Source organism: Mixophyes fleayi, chromosome 4 (assembly GCF_038048845.1).
Source record: "Mixophyes fleayi isolate aMixFle1 chromosome 4, aMixFle1.hap1, whole genome shotgun sequence".
In the NCBI taxonomy this organism is placed as follows: domain Eukaryota; kingdom Metazoa; phylum Chordata; class Amphibia; order Anura; family Limnodynastidae; genus Mixophyes; species Mixophyes fleayi.
In genome coordinates this window covers 6,787,562-6,803,356 of record NC_134405.1, presented here as the reverse complement: position 1 = coordinate 6,803,356, position 15,795 = coordinate 6,787,562, and the positions used below count along the sequence as shown (strand labels likewise).

The window sequence follows — 15,795 nt, the reverse complement described above, 5'->3', positions numbered from 1 at the left end:
CAAGTGCTGTCATAAACCTTCTGCACACACGGATTAGCGGCTCCTGTACATCTCTTGCAGTCGGACTGTTTGAATGTTCGGACAACGTGCCGCCCAGTACTGACAATGAAAACATTACTTACTGTAAGATATAGAAGACATATTACTGTCACTGTTTTTCTATACATTCTCTCCAGTGCACTTTATAAGTTTATTTACTCATAGAAAACCACTATCAAGATTTTATCCTACAGAATATGCACAGAATAACACTTGTAATGAACTAAAGTGCTACTAATTATATTCCAGGAACAGTTCCGTATAGATGAAATATACATATATAATATACATTTTTGTAAAACCACACTGACACCTACTCATACAGATGCTTCCCGCATACACTACACAATGTGTCTGACGTGCCGATGTTTGAGAAATTTTTAGGTTGTTCTCTGGTAACAATAAAAGCGAAAATCAAACTAATTTCACAAGTGATCTCCATCAATAACTGGCATGTGATGTGCGCTGTGTCCGTGTACGGCAGTGGTGGGTTAGGGATCTGGTGTCTCTGTCCATGACTCTGATTACACTGGATAACAATTATTATAGTACATATAAAAACTGACGTTCACCTATATATCATAATCTATCCGTGCACACAGAAGTGCCAGGTAGCCGGCAGAGGCAGTGATCCTAACTGAAGCAGGCAGCTCCGCTCACTGAGAACACAGGGTGACAAGCATGGAGATGTCCCCTCAGCTCTTGTCATCATCTAAGTAACAGCCCACATGGAAGGAGACGGGAATACACAGCAGGGAGATGACAGCGGTCACATATTGCAATGGAAACTGTCACACTGAGATCAGCTATTGGCCGACAGTCATGAGAGTGCATACATACTGCAGGACTGGAAGGTGATTGGTCGGAAAATATTAAACAGTACGACCAACCAAATGAAACGATGATCGGCACTTTGGGACAACTTTAGATAATCATGTCACTATACACACTCACACAATATCTGACCAAATGGTCGTATATCGGCTGATTTGTCCAATTATTGGATGAAAAACCTGTAGTTAGTATCCAGCTTTAGTCTGCAGTAGCTCATACATATAGGTACCGTATTTTTCGCTCCATAAGACGCACCTGACCATAAGACGCACCTAGTGTTTAGAGGAGGAAAACAGGAAAAAAAAAATTCTGAACTAAATCTCATACAGTGCTGTCTAGTAATGTAAGTAAAAACGGATATGTACAGATAGGCCACACAATAGAGGAAAAGTGAAGATGTTGATCATATCATACATTGAATGGATAGGTGTGTCAAAAACCACTTGAAAAATGCTCAATAAATAAATTATATTTCCGCAAGCCCAAACTCAGGAAGGTCCGTCTTACGTATTGGTGGGCTAATACATGAAACACATTAAAGCAGAAGGTGAAACATAGCATAAAGGAGCACCTGAGTCTTTGTCCTGAATGTATTGTAATGCCGTAACTACAGTCTCATAAAAGTCCGTACCAGGGTCTGGGAAGGGTGGGTAGTGCACTTACCTTCCTCCCCAGGATGTCTCTTCAAACACTCCGTTCCGGATGGGCCTTTCAGCTGTAGAGCCTTGCTTCTTGTAGAACTCCTTTCTTCGAGAGCCGCTGCCGGCAACAGAAGATCCGCGCATGCGCGAATACTCAGTCGGCAAATCCGCTCCGGCTGAAGATGGTGTGAGAATTGATTTCCAGGAAGGCATAAGGTCTGGAAGCCAGAGCAATAGCGGGGCTATTGTAGGATGAGGAGAACTCCCGGATCAGCTCCTCCAGGAAGCAAAAAGCCGCCGCGGAGGGATAACCGCTGGCACCTACCGTCAGCGAGGAAATGTCACCTGACGAGCGGAAATGTATGTTGAAGTCGCAGGCTCGGACGGTGCCTCTTGCTGGCCGCTGGGACAGGTTCAGGGATAACCTCTTCACCCATCTCTTGCACTCCAGGAGGTTCTTGTTCGGGTGGAAATCTGTGGAGGCCGAGAGCGGGAGGTTGTCCTGTAGCCTCAGGTGGTGTGCAATGTAGTATTCGCTCCATAAGACGCACACACTTTTTCCCCCACTTTTTGGGGGGGAAAAAAGTGCGTCTTATGAAGCAAAAAATACGGTAGTTCATAGGATTCTGTAATATGTAAAACTTGAAATAAGTCTGATCTGCTCAATTCTGAATCATGTCACATCGTGTTATTTATTCACTTTAATCCATTATGTCCCTTCCACAGAGAACTTTTTTTTTAAAACCAGGGACAACTCCGTTCCTGTGGAAGTTACTTGACCCTAACTCCAGTATAATGTGCACTGATAACCTTCTATACATGAATGTATATTAGACATACATTAAACCTTAGTGAAGAAGGTAAAGTAATTAAATTAGATTATAAAAACATTATGATTTAAGGCATAGATTAATTTAATATAAAAGCACTGCAGGGAGGTGGACTGTGTTACACATGATGTGTTACACATTGCTCCAGTACTTTCAGACTCTTCGGGAAATATAGATGTTTGTGTTGTCGGCAGAGATTTGCGGGAACACTGAGAAGTGACTAGAGATTTTTATAATGGTGCCAAGGAGAAATTGTGATGATGAAAGATACCATGTTGGGTGACATTATTAGTGACAAGGACATTGTAGAGTGATGATGGTCCCTGGTCTCATGGGGTAGAACCATCAGAGTTCCAGGGCAGTGCTTTACTCCAAGGCTGAAATGAGATAGGCGGTACTGAGAGTATTACTTCCTGAGGAGAGAGGGCTGCTCTTTTCTATAATTAAACAAAAATAGCAGCACCCTTTAAAGATTGTCTCAGTAGTCAACAAAGAAAACGATTGGCCAACTAAAGAAATTCCCCCTTTCACAAACTAATCTTGTAGATCTGAATATTCCATTGTTTCTGAATGCTAAATAAAAACAGGGCAGCTCTTTGGAGCCCTAGTCTTACTGATGTATCCCTGTTACACTAACTCACCAGCAGCCCTTATCTGCCCCAAGTCTCCTTTCAGAAGTCAGTAGCTGGACGATGTCACACTTTATCCTGTGACAAGGTTTGAGTGCAGGGAGCTCCTGCTTTATATGTGATTGGTGTTGTACATAATATGAACTTTTATAAATACAACGTTTTCCCCGAGTCTGATATATTCTTTCATGTGCTATGATTGTTCTTCTGATGTATGTTGGAAGTATCCTGTGTTGATGTAGATCCTGTGTTAGTACTTAATAGTAACAAGCATTTAATAACATGAAGTTATGAATGGCACGAGGAACAGTTCTGATTGGCTGTGCTGGTCACTATACTGATGCCAATTAGCTTCTGTCAAGTCCTTTCATTCATAGTTTATAATCCTGATACCAGTGGAGTACTAATGGAAACCCTAAGTTACATAATATAAGTAGAAAATTATTATCAAGTATGTACATTAAGGTTGATGAAAACTGCAGAGGTTCTATGTTGCCCCATTCTCTGAAAGACTTGGTAATTACTTGTCTGTCTGCTATTTGTAAGTGCTGTGATAGTTTTCAGCTGTTATTCACTATCCTACCTTATAGAACTGCTGTGATTTACTATTCAGCAGTCAGATAGTATTTGTATATACTCGCTGCTTCACAGCGCTAGGATTTTATGAAAGAAAAGGAAAGTGATTGGATAATACCGGTCACATCTCAATGCTTTGATTGGTTAGTTGAACTATGTGAGTGGTGCTTTAGATTCAAATATTATTTTGTTCATATAGTTCTAATATATAACGATATTAACATTTATATGTAGACTATGAATGGTTTAAACTTAAAACTACATCACATAGATTCAATGTATGGTTAATAGATCGTTATCAGCATCATCCAGCCCTTCTGCTAAAGTGCATTATAACCTTTCTACATTAACTATAAAGTCCAGGTCTAAGAATTGCAAAGAGAGGTATATAGACTAAATGCAAATACAGTTTTCTGGTTAATTGGATGCTGGAGTCAAGCAAGACACACATAGGTGACCTACAGGTTATGGGAGGTGTTTTCCATTGTGTTCACATTACAGTTATTTGAAAGTTTCCCTAATACAAGTTGTAAAACAGTCACATCTATGTAACCTGCTTTGTATTACCACTGCAGCACCACAGCAATGCCTCCCTTCTATCACTACCTTACTCCTGTCTGGCTTTCCTGGTCACTGTCATCCTTATCTATGATGTGTACATAGTCTAGTTCTATACAAATTCAGTTGTCTCAATTCTTTGCACTGTCAAATTAACTATTTCACTGCTGGATTCATGTGTCATTTCTAATTATCTCACAGACCAATGTTAGCTACATGTATGAATAGTTTTACACAAGTATTCTAATCTTATGTAACAGTGATTAATGTTTGGATGGAAGGTGGCAGGGTGAGGACCTTCCGGGTCCGTCATGGGTATCTCCAGACCTATGCATCTCTGGGATTGAAAGTGACAATGTGTTGGGGCCTGGAGGCCGGGGAAGTTAGGAACTTCTCTAGAAGGGAGTTAGAGAGGAGAGTCCTGTCACTTCTGGGCTTCTTTACAGCTGGACATTGGCATAAGAAAAATAGTTTTTTACCAAAAAATGGAAGTATTCAGGGTCGGACTGGCCCGCCGGTGGACCGGACTATCCACCGGTAGGCCCCGACCCTGAATCGCTCCCCTCTTCGTTGGTGGGGGGAGCTAGAAACTTTAATAGTAAAAAAAAACAACAAAAAAAAAAAACTCACATGACCGCAGCGCCGGCTCCGTTCGCACTGAATGCCGGGCGTGACGTCATCCCGTCCGACGTTCAGTGAGGAGCGCCGGCAAGACAGAGGAGAAGAAAAGGAAGAAGCAGATAGAAAAGGTAAGTGATAGGGGAGCATGGAACAGAAATAGGAGTATGGAACAGAGAAGGGGGAGCATGGAACAGAGAAGGGGGAACATGGAACAGAAATAGGAGCATGAAACAGAAATATGAGTATGGAACAGAGAAGGGGGAGCATGGAACAGAGAAGGGGGAACATGGAACAGAAATAGAAGTATGGAACAGAGAAGGGGGAACATGAAACAGAGAAGGGGGAACATGGAACAGAGAAGGGGGAACATGGAACAGAGAAGGGGGAACATGGAACAGAGAAGGGGGAACATGGAACAGAGAAGGGGGAGCATGGAACAGAGAAGGGGGAACATGGAACAGAGAAGGGGGAGCATGGAACAGAGAAGGGGGAACATGGAACAGAGAAGGGGGAGCATGGAACAGAAATAGAAGTATGGAACAGAGAAGGGGGAACATGGAACAGAGAAGGGGGAGCATGGCAGAGTGAAGGGGGAGCATGGCAGAGTGAAGGGGGAGCACAGACAGTATGGCAGTGTGTGAAGGGGAGCCAGGAGAAGGGTGGAGCAAAAGCAGCATGGAGGGTGCAGTGTGATTATAAGGAGGCACATCATGGTGATGAAGGGGCACAGTAATGTGTGTGTGATGGCACAACGGGCTTGTGGCAATGTAATGTTTGTGTGGTAGGTGGTGGCTAAATAATGGGTGCTATTTTCTTTGTAGGGTGAAGATGGGGCAATTTAATTTTATAGTGGGGACTATTAATTTAAGATGGGGTGGTTTGGGCGCTATTAATTGAATGTGGGGCTGAGTTTGAGGAGCATGAGGAGCATGAGGTATATTTATTAAATGTGAATATTAATTATTTAATGACAGTGACGGTTGCAGGAAATAGGTATATTTATTATATGTAAATGTGATTAATTTATTGCAGAGGCTGTCTGTTGGGAGGGAAATAGGTTTATTAAATGGGAATGCTATTACTTTTATGTTGGAGCTGGAGGAAGTCCTAAGTATTAAATGTGGGTCCTATTGATTTAACGCCGGGGCTGGTTAGAATTTTCTAAATGTACCCATTATTTTTTCCAAATAGGGCCCTCAACATTCCAGGATCCAGACAAGCCGCAGCTAAAGAAACCAGCAGCCACAGGTGGTGACAAGAACAGGTAGGACAGTCTGTCAAATGTTCTAAGTCTAGTGCAGGCTTGGCTAACCTGTGGCACTCCAGGTTTTGTGAAACTACAAGTCCCAGCATACCCTTCCAGCAATAGGCTGCTATATATTGGTAAAGCATGCTGAGGCTTGTAGTTTTCCGATTTTTGGTGACTGTTCTGCCCAATCTAAGGTGCAGATAAAGACTGTACTCTTTATACACACTGCATTCTTTATATACTACACTATTGTGCTAGCTGTCCTTTGTGGGCTGACCACTCCCCCTCTAGTGTCTGGTCTCGCCTCTTTGATGGTTGGCCACACCCCCTTTGGTGGGCCCCTAGCGTTGCTGTCCCCTGGTGGGCCCTTCATGCCCCAGTCCGACACTGGAAGTATTAATATTGGAACTCTTCTAAAGATACCTTTTCAGGCTCCTACCCAATGATAAATCTTGTACGTGAGATACCTAAGGGGACTCTTCTATTTGGAAATGAATCTATCATAAGTTGAAGATATTTCAACACTAACATACATGAATATATCAATAACAGAATATTTTGAAAGATACCTTTTGAGGCTTTTATTCAAGTATATATCCTATAAGTGGAGCACAAAGGGGGCTCCTCTATTAAAAAACAATTTTGCTTGACGCTGAAGATGCTTCAATATTAACACACATTTGAAATTACATCTATAAATGAAGAACACATTTTCGTTGTTTAATCAGAAGATTTGTATTTTTTTTAACAGCTTATAAATCTTTATTACACATTTAAATTGATTGTATCACAGTGTCACGCTATGTATATATTTTTGTTTTATTTTCATGAGTGAATATTCTATTTGTGAATTTGTTGCAGGGGATGGGGATAGTGCAGGTACTGGGATAGATGCACCCACTTCCCCTGAGTCTCTAGTTTGGGAACTGCTCCAGATGATGCAGAAGAATTAGGTTTAAACAATTCTGAAGTCCACTCCATTCGGCTCTTCTCCCCCATTCAGCTCCGTGTCTCCGTCATCTACCGTCCCCCTGGCCCTACCTCTCTTTTTCTCAACAACTTCGCCGCCTGGCTCCCCCACTATCTTTCCTCTGACCTGCCCTCCATTATACTGGGTGACTTTAACATCCCTGTTGACAACTGTACTGACCCTGCCACCATAAAACTTCTCACTCTTTCCTCCTCCCTTGGCCTCACTCAGTGGACCTCCTCCCCTACCCACTGTCTTGGTCACTCCCTCGACCTTGTCTTCTCTCACCTCTGTGATCTCTCTGACTTCTCCAACTCTCCCTTCCCACTCTCTGACCATCATCTCCTCTCCTTCTCTCTGTCCTCCTCCCCTTCTCCCACCTCGCCTAAAGCCACCCTCACCAGGCGCAACCTTGACGCTATTGACCCCATCTCCTTCTCTGCCTCTCTTGAAACTCTCCTATCACCCCTTCCCTCTCTGGCCTGCCCTGATCAGGCGTCCTCTCTCTACAACCAATCCCTCACTACTGCCCTGGACACCGTCGCCCGGCCTCTTCTATCCGCCGTCGTCGCCTTACTCCCCAACCCTGGCACTCCAAACTCACCCGCTCCCTCCAAAAGTGCTCTCGTACAGCTGAACGCCTCTGGAGGAAATCTCGTTCCCTGGCTGACGTCCTTCACTTCAAATTCATCCTCTCCTCTTTCTGCTCTGCCCTGTCCCTCGCTAAACAATTCTTCTTCAAGTCGCTCATCTCTTCTCAGTCCTCCAACCCCCGCCGCCTCTTTGCCACATTCAACTCCCTCCTCTCCCCCCCCCTCCCACTGTCCCGCCTTCCCTCTCGGCGTCTGACTTCGCCTTCTTTTTCTCCTCCAAAATTGAAGCCATCAGACGCAACATCTCCTCCTCCCACCACTCTCCCCCCATCCCCACCGCTTCACCTCCCGCCATCAACCAGCTGTGGTCCTCCTTCATCCCCACATCAGGTGAAGAAGTTCGCTCCCTTATTCTTTCCTCTCCACCCTCTACCTGTCCTCTTGATCCCATCCCCTCCCACCTCCTTCGCTCTCTCTCTCCTACTGCCTGCTCCTACCTCGCACACCTTTTCAACCTATCACTCTCCTCTGGCGTTGTCCCATACTCATTCAAACATGCTCTTATCTCCCCTATCCTTAAGAAACCCAATCTTGACCCCACCTCTCTTGCTAACTAACGCCCTATCTCTCTTCTCCCATATGCCTCCAAATTACTTGAGCGGATTGTCTGCAGCCGCCTCACCAGACACCTCTCTGACAACTCCCTCCTTGACCCTCTCCAATCCGGCTACCGCCCCTCCACTCCACTGAAACAGCCCTGGCTAAAGTTACTGATGATCTCCTATCAGCCAAATCCAAGGGTCACTACTCCATACTCATCCTCCTTGACCTCTCCGCAGCCTTCGACACCGTGGACCATCCCCTCCTACTGCAAACTCTTCTTTCACTCGGCCTCTCTGGCTCTGTCCATGCCTGGTTCACCTCATACCTTGCTAATCGCTCCTTCTCCGTATCCACGTCTGGTTCTTCCTCCACCCCCTCCCCTCTCCCTGTTGGAGTCCCTCAGGGCTCTGTTCTTGGCCCTTTACTCTTTTCGCTCTATACTTCCTCCCTTGGGGCTCTCATCTCCTCTTTCGGTCTTTAGTATCACCTATATGCTGATGATATTCAACTCTACATCTCTTCTCCTGATCTTTCCTCCTCCCTCCTCTCTCGTGTAACTGACTGCCTCTCAGCCATCTCATCCTGGATGTCCTCTCGCTTTCTTAAAATTAACATCTCCAAAACCGAACTCATTGTCTTTACCCCACCCAGGCTCCCTTCTCACCATGACCTCTCTATCGTTGTTAACAACTCCACTATCTCCTCTGTCACCCAACTCCGCTGCCTAGGTGTCACTCTCGACTCCTCTCTCTCTTTTGCCCCCCACATTCAATCCCTTGCCCAAGCCTGTCGCTTCCAACTCCGTAACATTGCCCGCATCTGTCCCTTCCTCTCTCAAGATGCCACCAAAACTATCATCCATGCCCTCATCATCTCCCGTCTCGACTACTGCAACCTCCTTCTTTCTGGCCTCCCCTGCTCCCACCTTGTCCCCCTCCGCTCTATACTCAATGTGGCTGCGAGACTCATCTTCCTCTCACGCCGCTCCTCCTCTGCCTCCCCTCTCTGTCTTTCCTTACACTGGCTCCCCTTCCCCTACAGAATCCTTTTCAAACTCCTCACCACCACTTACAAGGCTCTCTCTCAGTCTACTGCCCCTTACATCTCTAACCTCCTCTCCATTCACACTCCCGCCCGCTCCCTGCCCTCGGCCAATGATCGCCGCCTCTCCTCCACTCTGATCACCTCTTCCCACTCTAGAATCCAAGACTTCTCCCGTGCTGCCCCCTTCACTGGAACGACCTCCCTCGCTCCATTCGTCTCTCGCCCAATCTGTGCTCCTTCAAGCGGGCACTTAAAACTCACCTGTTCCTTAAGGCCTACCAACCATCCACTTAACCTCTCACCTCTTCTGGTTCTCCCCTGCCCCCTTTCTCTCTCCCCGTTGCTTCACTGGCTCCCTTTTGTGCCTGACTTTGTTTACCCTCCCTTAGAATGTAAGCTCGAATGAGCAGGGCCCATCTTCCCTCCTGTCTCCATACCTGTTCTTCTGCTCCGTCTCTACTGTATCTGCCTGCTTGGAGTTTCTGAAGTACTGGTACTTTGTGTTTATTGTCCTGTACTGTTTTACCCTGTATAGTCTACTGTTTGTACCATGTACGGCGCTGCGGAAACCTTGTGGCGCCTAACAAATAAACGATAATAATAATAATAATAATAATTAGACAATCGTTGCCGACCTGGAGGCCTTAATTCTCCTGTGACCCATCTTAGCCAACCCTCTGGGAGAGGCGCAGCAAGGAATCCCAAAACAATATCAGAAGTTATGGAGAGTCCAGAAGGCCGAGGCAACAACAAGCCCTGTTGTGCCACAATCAGACAACGTATGTTGAATTCAAATTCATGGAGGCATGGGTGAGAAATTGAATTGTCAGGTAGGTATATGGCATATCAAGGAATTGTGCGTTAAGACAATTGTGGGCTTGTAAGCATAGATGGTAGATGATAGTGCTGAGTATTGGGGAGGTCCTTATAGCATCTCCATAGTGTAATGCATGGTGTGCACAGCCCAAGTTGAAACATCTCCAGAGCTTGATCAGGCTAACAGTTCAAGGGGCTGATGTTGAACCCTGTTATTAGAAGCACACCGGTTTCTCACCTCTTCTGTAGAAAGGATCTTGGTCCTGTGAATGCCCACCTTCAGACTCCTGTAGGTCCCTGTATGACTGGATAGACCTGCGTTGTATATAGCTGTGGTTCCCTTAAGTTTAGACCTTGAGAGAGAGGTGGTATGGGAGTACCAGCTTCCAATATGGGTATCCCCGTGGTCTGGGTCCTGCAGCCGTGGACCGGAAGTGGTAATTCAAGAACTGGAAGTGGTCGGTCGAGAACCGGAAGTGGCTGCCCGCAGTCCACTCGGGGGTCTCGGTCGCAGCACTGGATGAGAGCCGGCAGGAAGGGGTCCCGATGGCAACAAGCAACATGGGGGCCAGCCAGGGGGAAAAGAAAAAGCGACCAGATCGCAGGGGTCACACCCATGCAGCAGCCAGATGAAACAGCGTGTAAGTCAGCATAAACTGCTTAAACCGCTGCGTTTTCTGCATCCAGCAATGCTTGACAGGTTCTCAGAGAAATCAGGCAGCAGGCAGGTCTCAACAAGATTCAAAACTTTAGTAATTATAAGACTGAAAGGGAGAGCCCTGCTGAAAAACATCCAGATAAGATGGCGTTCAGGCCACACACTCCTTTTGAATGTTTTAATGACAATAGAATTGTCCTTTTGTTCAGGCACAATGTCCTTGCTTTGGTGCATCTATTTTTTCTTAAACTATAACCCTGACAAAGATTCTAAATCCACATCAGATCTCTGGAAAGACCACATAGTGGCAGCACAGTGGCGTGGTGGTTAGCACTTCTGCCTCACATCACTGGGGTCAGGAGTTCAATTCCCGACCATGGCTTTATCTGTGAGGAGTTTGTATGTTCTTCCTGTGTTTGCGTAGGTTTCCTCCGGGTGCTCCAGTTTCCTACCACACTCCAAAAACATACTGGTAGGTTAATTGGCTGCTAACAAATTGACCCTAGTCTGTGTCTGTCTGTGTGTGTCTCTGTGTGTGTGTGTGTGTGTATGTTAGGGAATTTAGACTGTAAGCCCCAATGGGGCAGGGACTGATGTGAGTGAGTTCTCTGTACAGCACTGCGGAATTAGTGGCGCTATATAAATAAATGGTGATGAAAGGGCCAACAACTCCTTAATCAAACATGTCCCATATTATAGCAAATATGTATAATAGTAAATATATCACCCCCCAGGAAATTCTCCCTGTTACATGAATATTGGGGGTCTGAAGCATTTAAATGTTTTATAACATGATGAAAGCAATCAGATTCCTGTGTCCAATGACATCATAACACCATGTAATTTGTCCAAAAAGTAAATGTAAGAATCCATCAAGATGTCTATTAAGGAAATGTCCTTCACTTCCTGAATGAAGTCCAAAAAGAAGATGAGAGAGGTTCTTACATCTAGAAGGTACAAGCCATCCAGCACCTGAAAGCACATGAGGATTCCCTATACAGTAACGTTTTAAATCATGAAAACCCAATCAGAAAATTGCTGGATCAACTGAAGAAAATTTACCAACTGGAAAAATCAGCCGCACAGAGCATATCATTTTACACAAATACCCCTATTTATTTGCCTAGTGCATACATACACACATTTGGTAACTGCTGTCAAAATACATAATCTTTCGCAAGCTAAAACAAAAATGTGCAAGGAGGAAAGTGTAAAACCCACCCATAAAAATCATGCCTACTTGTTTAGACCACCCTCTTCATGAAAGTCAACTTTTACTTTTTGTTCTCCAAAAAGCACATTCAAGCCTCGTTTATGCCATAAAGCATGAGTGAGGGGACATCAGGCCTGTATTTACTACATATGACATTTGTGTGTTTGGCTGGTTGTATTACATGTGTATATATGACATTAAAAATGTGTGTTCTGGTTTTAGGTTCGTCTGGAATGTGCAAAAACTGTCACCTTTACAAATATATGCCGAGGCCTGACCTCCCCACTAAGCATGCATGATAGTCAAGTCCTTTTGTAGGGAAGATAAAGGCCTTGCAGTCACATGTTAAATTGGGAAGACCTCAATGAACAAGCAGTCTCCAGCCTTTGAACCTTATTAAAACATCTCGCCCTGCAAAAAAAAATCTCATTATCACATGCTGGCACAATGCAAAGTGCATGAGCGCAACTAAACCACATTCCACAAGTCCAGACACATTTATACCCACTTAGCCATGGACATACCATACAAATGGGAGCCTCTGTACAGAAATAGCTGCATGGCATCACAAAATTCCATGTACAACATTTGTGATACACCAAAATATATCCCCAGTGACAAAGTAACAGATTACATAACTAATTATAAGAACCATCTCACACCTTCAATTAGAGCATATAAACAAACACACTGTAAAAGTGCGTAGATCCTACATTATATCTCCAAACTATCACCAGATTTATATAATACTCAGTATCCTGCAATTACTGTGGACAGTGTGAACGATATCTAATAGAAAAACAGTTCCTTACATAAACGATCTGTTCCAGTCAGACTTTGTATATAAACTATGCAAATATAGTTATGCCTATTTTAATTTATATTAATAAAAGCAACTGCTTTTACAATATTAAGAGTATTGTGGTTCATAATTTCATGTCCAATTGTTTTTATCTTATATGAATTTTCTGATATTCAACAAGACCTGATTTGATTGTAAACCATTTCTTTCACTCAGAACATGGAAATGACTTCTCACCTGTGTGAGTTCTCTGATGTTCAACAAGATTTGATTTATGTGTAAAACATTTCCCACACTCACAACATTTAAATGGTTTCTCACCTGTGTGAGTTCTCTGATGTTTAACAAGACTTGATTTGTATGTAAAACATTTCCCACACTCACAACATGGAAATGGCTTCTCACCTGTGTGAGTTCTCTGATGTACAACAAGATATGATTTCTGTGTAAAACATTTCCCACACTCAGAACATGGGAATGGTTTCTCACCTGTGTGAGTTCCGTGATGTCTCACAAGTTTTGATTTCTGTGTAAAACATTTCCCACACTCAGAACATGGAAATGGTTTATCACCTGTGTGAGTTCTCTGATGTTTAAGAAGATATGAATTAGATGTAAAACATTTCCCACACTCAGAACATGGAAATGGTTTATCACCTGTGTGAGTTCTCTGATGTTTAAGAAGATATGAATTAGATGTAAAACATTTCCCACACTCAGAACATGGAAATGGTTTCTCACCTGTGTGAGATCTCTGATGTGCAACAAGATATGATTTAGATGTAAAACATTTCCCACACTCAGAACATGGAAATGGTTTCTCACCTGTGTGAGTTCTCTGATGTTTAATAAGATATGATTTAGATGTAAAACATTTCCCACATTCAGAACATGGAAATGGTCTCTCACCTGTGTGAGTTCTCTGATGTTCAACAAGAAATGATTTCTGTGTAAAACATTTCCCACACTCAGAACATGGGAATGGTTTCTCACCTGTGTGAGTTCTCTGATGTCTCACAAGTTTTGATTTTCGTGTAAAACATTTCCCACACTCAGAACATGGAAATGGCTTCTCACCTGTGTGAGTTTCCTGATGTTTTACAAGTTTTGATTTCTGTGTAAAACATTTCTCACACTCAGAACATGGAAATGGTTTATCACCTGTGTGAGTTCTCTGATGTTTAACAAGATATGAATTAGATGTAAAACATTTCTCACACTCAGAACATGGAAATGGTTTCTCACCTGTGTGACTTCTCTGATGTGCAACAAGATATGATTTAGATGTAAAACATTTTCCACACTCAGAACATGGAAATGGCTTGTCACCTGTGTGAGTTTTCCAATGTTCAACAAGATTTGATTTAGCTGAAAAACATTTCCCACACTCAGAACATGGAAATGGCTTCTCACCTGTGTGAGTTCTCTGATGTCTCACAAGTTTTGATTTTTGTGCAAAACATTTCCCACACTCAGAACATGGAAATGGCTTCTCACCTGTGTGAGTTCCCTGATGTCTCACAAGTTTTGATTTCTGAGTAAAACATTTCCCACACTCAGAACATGGAAATGGTTTCTCACCTGTGTGAGTTCTCTGATGTTTAATAAGATTTGATTTAGTTGAAAAACATTTCCCACACTCAGAACATGGAAATGGTTTCTCACCTGTGTGAGTTCTCTGATGTTCAACAAGATTTAATTTATGTGCAAAACATTTCCCACACTCAGAACATGGAAATTGTTTCTCACCTGTGTGAGTTCTCTGATGTTTGACAAGTTTTGATTTCAGTGTAAAACATCTCCCACACTCAGAACATGAAAACCGTTTTTCACCTGTGTGAGTTCTCAGATGTTCAGCAAGATTTGATTTCTGTGTAAAACATTTCCCACACTCAGAACATTGAAAAGGGTTTTCACCTTTGTGGGTTCTCTGATGTTTTTGTAAAGATAATTTAGCTGTAAAGCATTTTCCACCATCAGGACACAGAAATATTTTATCATCTGTATAAGCTGTACTATGCTTAACAATATCTATGTTTTCAGGAGAACTTCCATCATTATCAGCAGGATCAGATGATTTAACTGCACAGTGAAGTATTGGATGTATATTTAGGGTAACAGCGTTTTCTCCAGAAGTTTCTTGTGTTATGTTCCTATCTTCTACTTCAAAATCTGTAGATAAAATGAGTTGTCCCTTAGAGAAATTTCTGCATTTGCATCCATCTGCTGAAAGTAAAATAAATGTATGTAAATACATTGAGATGCAGAGTATAATGCCCAAAATGTTGATACTATGAGCAGCTTCAAGAAGTCCAGCTGTTTAATGTCAATTTGCAAACTAGGAACACTTCATTACATTTATAAAACTGCATTATCGAGCACATTGCATAGATCTAGCCACACTGGATATTTCAGACAAATTGCAGACTTTGGCAACTAAAATTTCCCAAGCATGGATTTTTAAGAGGGTGTATTCATTTACATAATGATGATGCATTTTTCAAAGCGAGTGTATAAGAATATACCTAGAAGAGTTTGAGAACAAGGGATAACAATATCTATTGATGAATCCTAGATTATTTTTATGATTTGGTCCACAAGCGATTACAGATCTTTCTATCTGGGTGATGGAAATAATATATTGCCCATATAACTGATGTGATAGGAAGACTTGAGAAATAGTGACATGGGTTCAATTATACCTATAGAATGTTATATACTCTAGGGCTGAGTGGCACGGTCTTGCGGTATATAACTGAAGTTTTACCAGTATATTTCTTTGGTCTACAATTTCAAACTCATATTTTAATATTTCGCTAATTTTGTCCACAAGAGATGGATTAGATATTATTTTAATGCATACCAATAAAACTTGATATATGTTTTAATAAATGGTTCCCAGAGTTCCCCAAATGCACACTCTTTTCTTTCCTTGTCTGTATTTATTGATGAATTTGTGTGGGTGCAGCACTCCCAGGTTGATTGACAAGATAATGGTGATATAAAATTCCTGGATAAAGGTCTGAATCAATCCTCTGGTAGAATTAGGACCCACCTGGTGCGGTATATATTCCTTTCGTAAACATGAGATAAATTAGCAGCGAGTCCTGGCCATGGTT

At 42.9% G+C, this 15,795-nt stretch overlaps 2 protein-coding genes across 2 annotated transcripts in view; one reads left to right on the top strand and one right to left on the bottom strand.

The window, feature by feature from the left end:
* Nucleotides 1–15,795, top strand: part of LOC142150979 (uncharacterized) — a 536,473-nt gene that overhangs the window by 30,354 nt on the left and 490,324 nt on the right. The window lies entirely within an intron of this gene.
* The window catches only part of LOC142150978 (uncharacterized), a 323,275-nt gene continuing 317,284 nt past the window's right edge, over nt 9,805–15,795 (bottom strand). Inside the window, exon 7 of the mRNA XM_075206194.1 lies at nt 9,805–14,902. Coding sequence (XP_075062295.1) covers nt 12,885–14,902 — 2,018 coding nt within the window. The 3' untranslated portion in view covers nt 9,805–12,884. The remainder of the gene's footprint in view (nt 14,903–15,795) is intronic.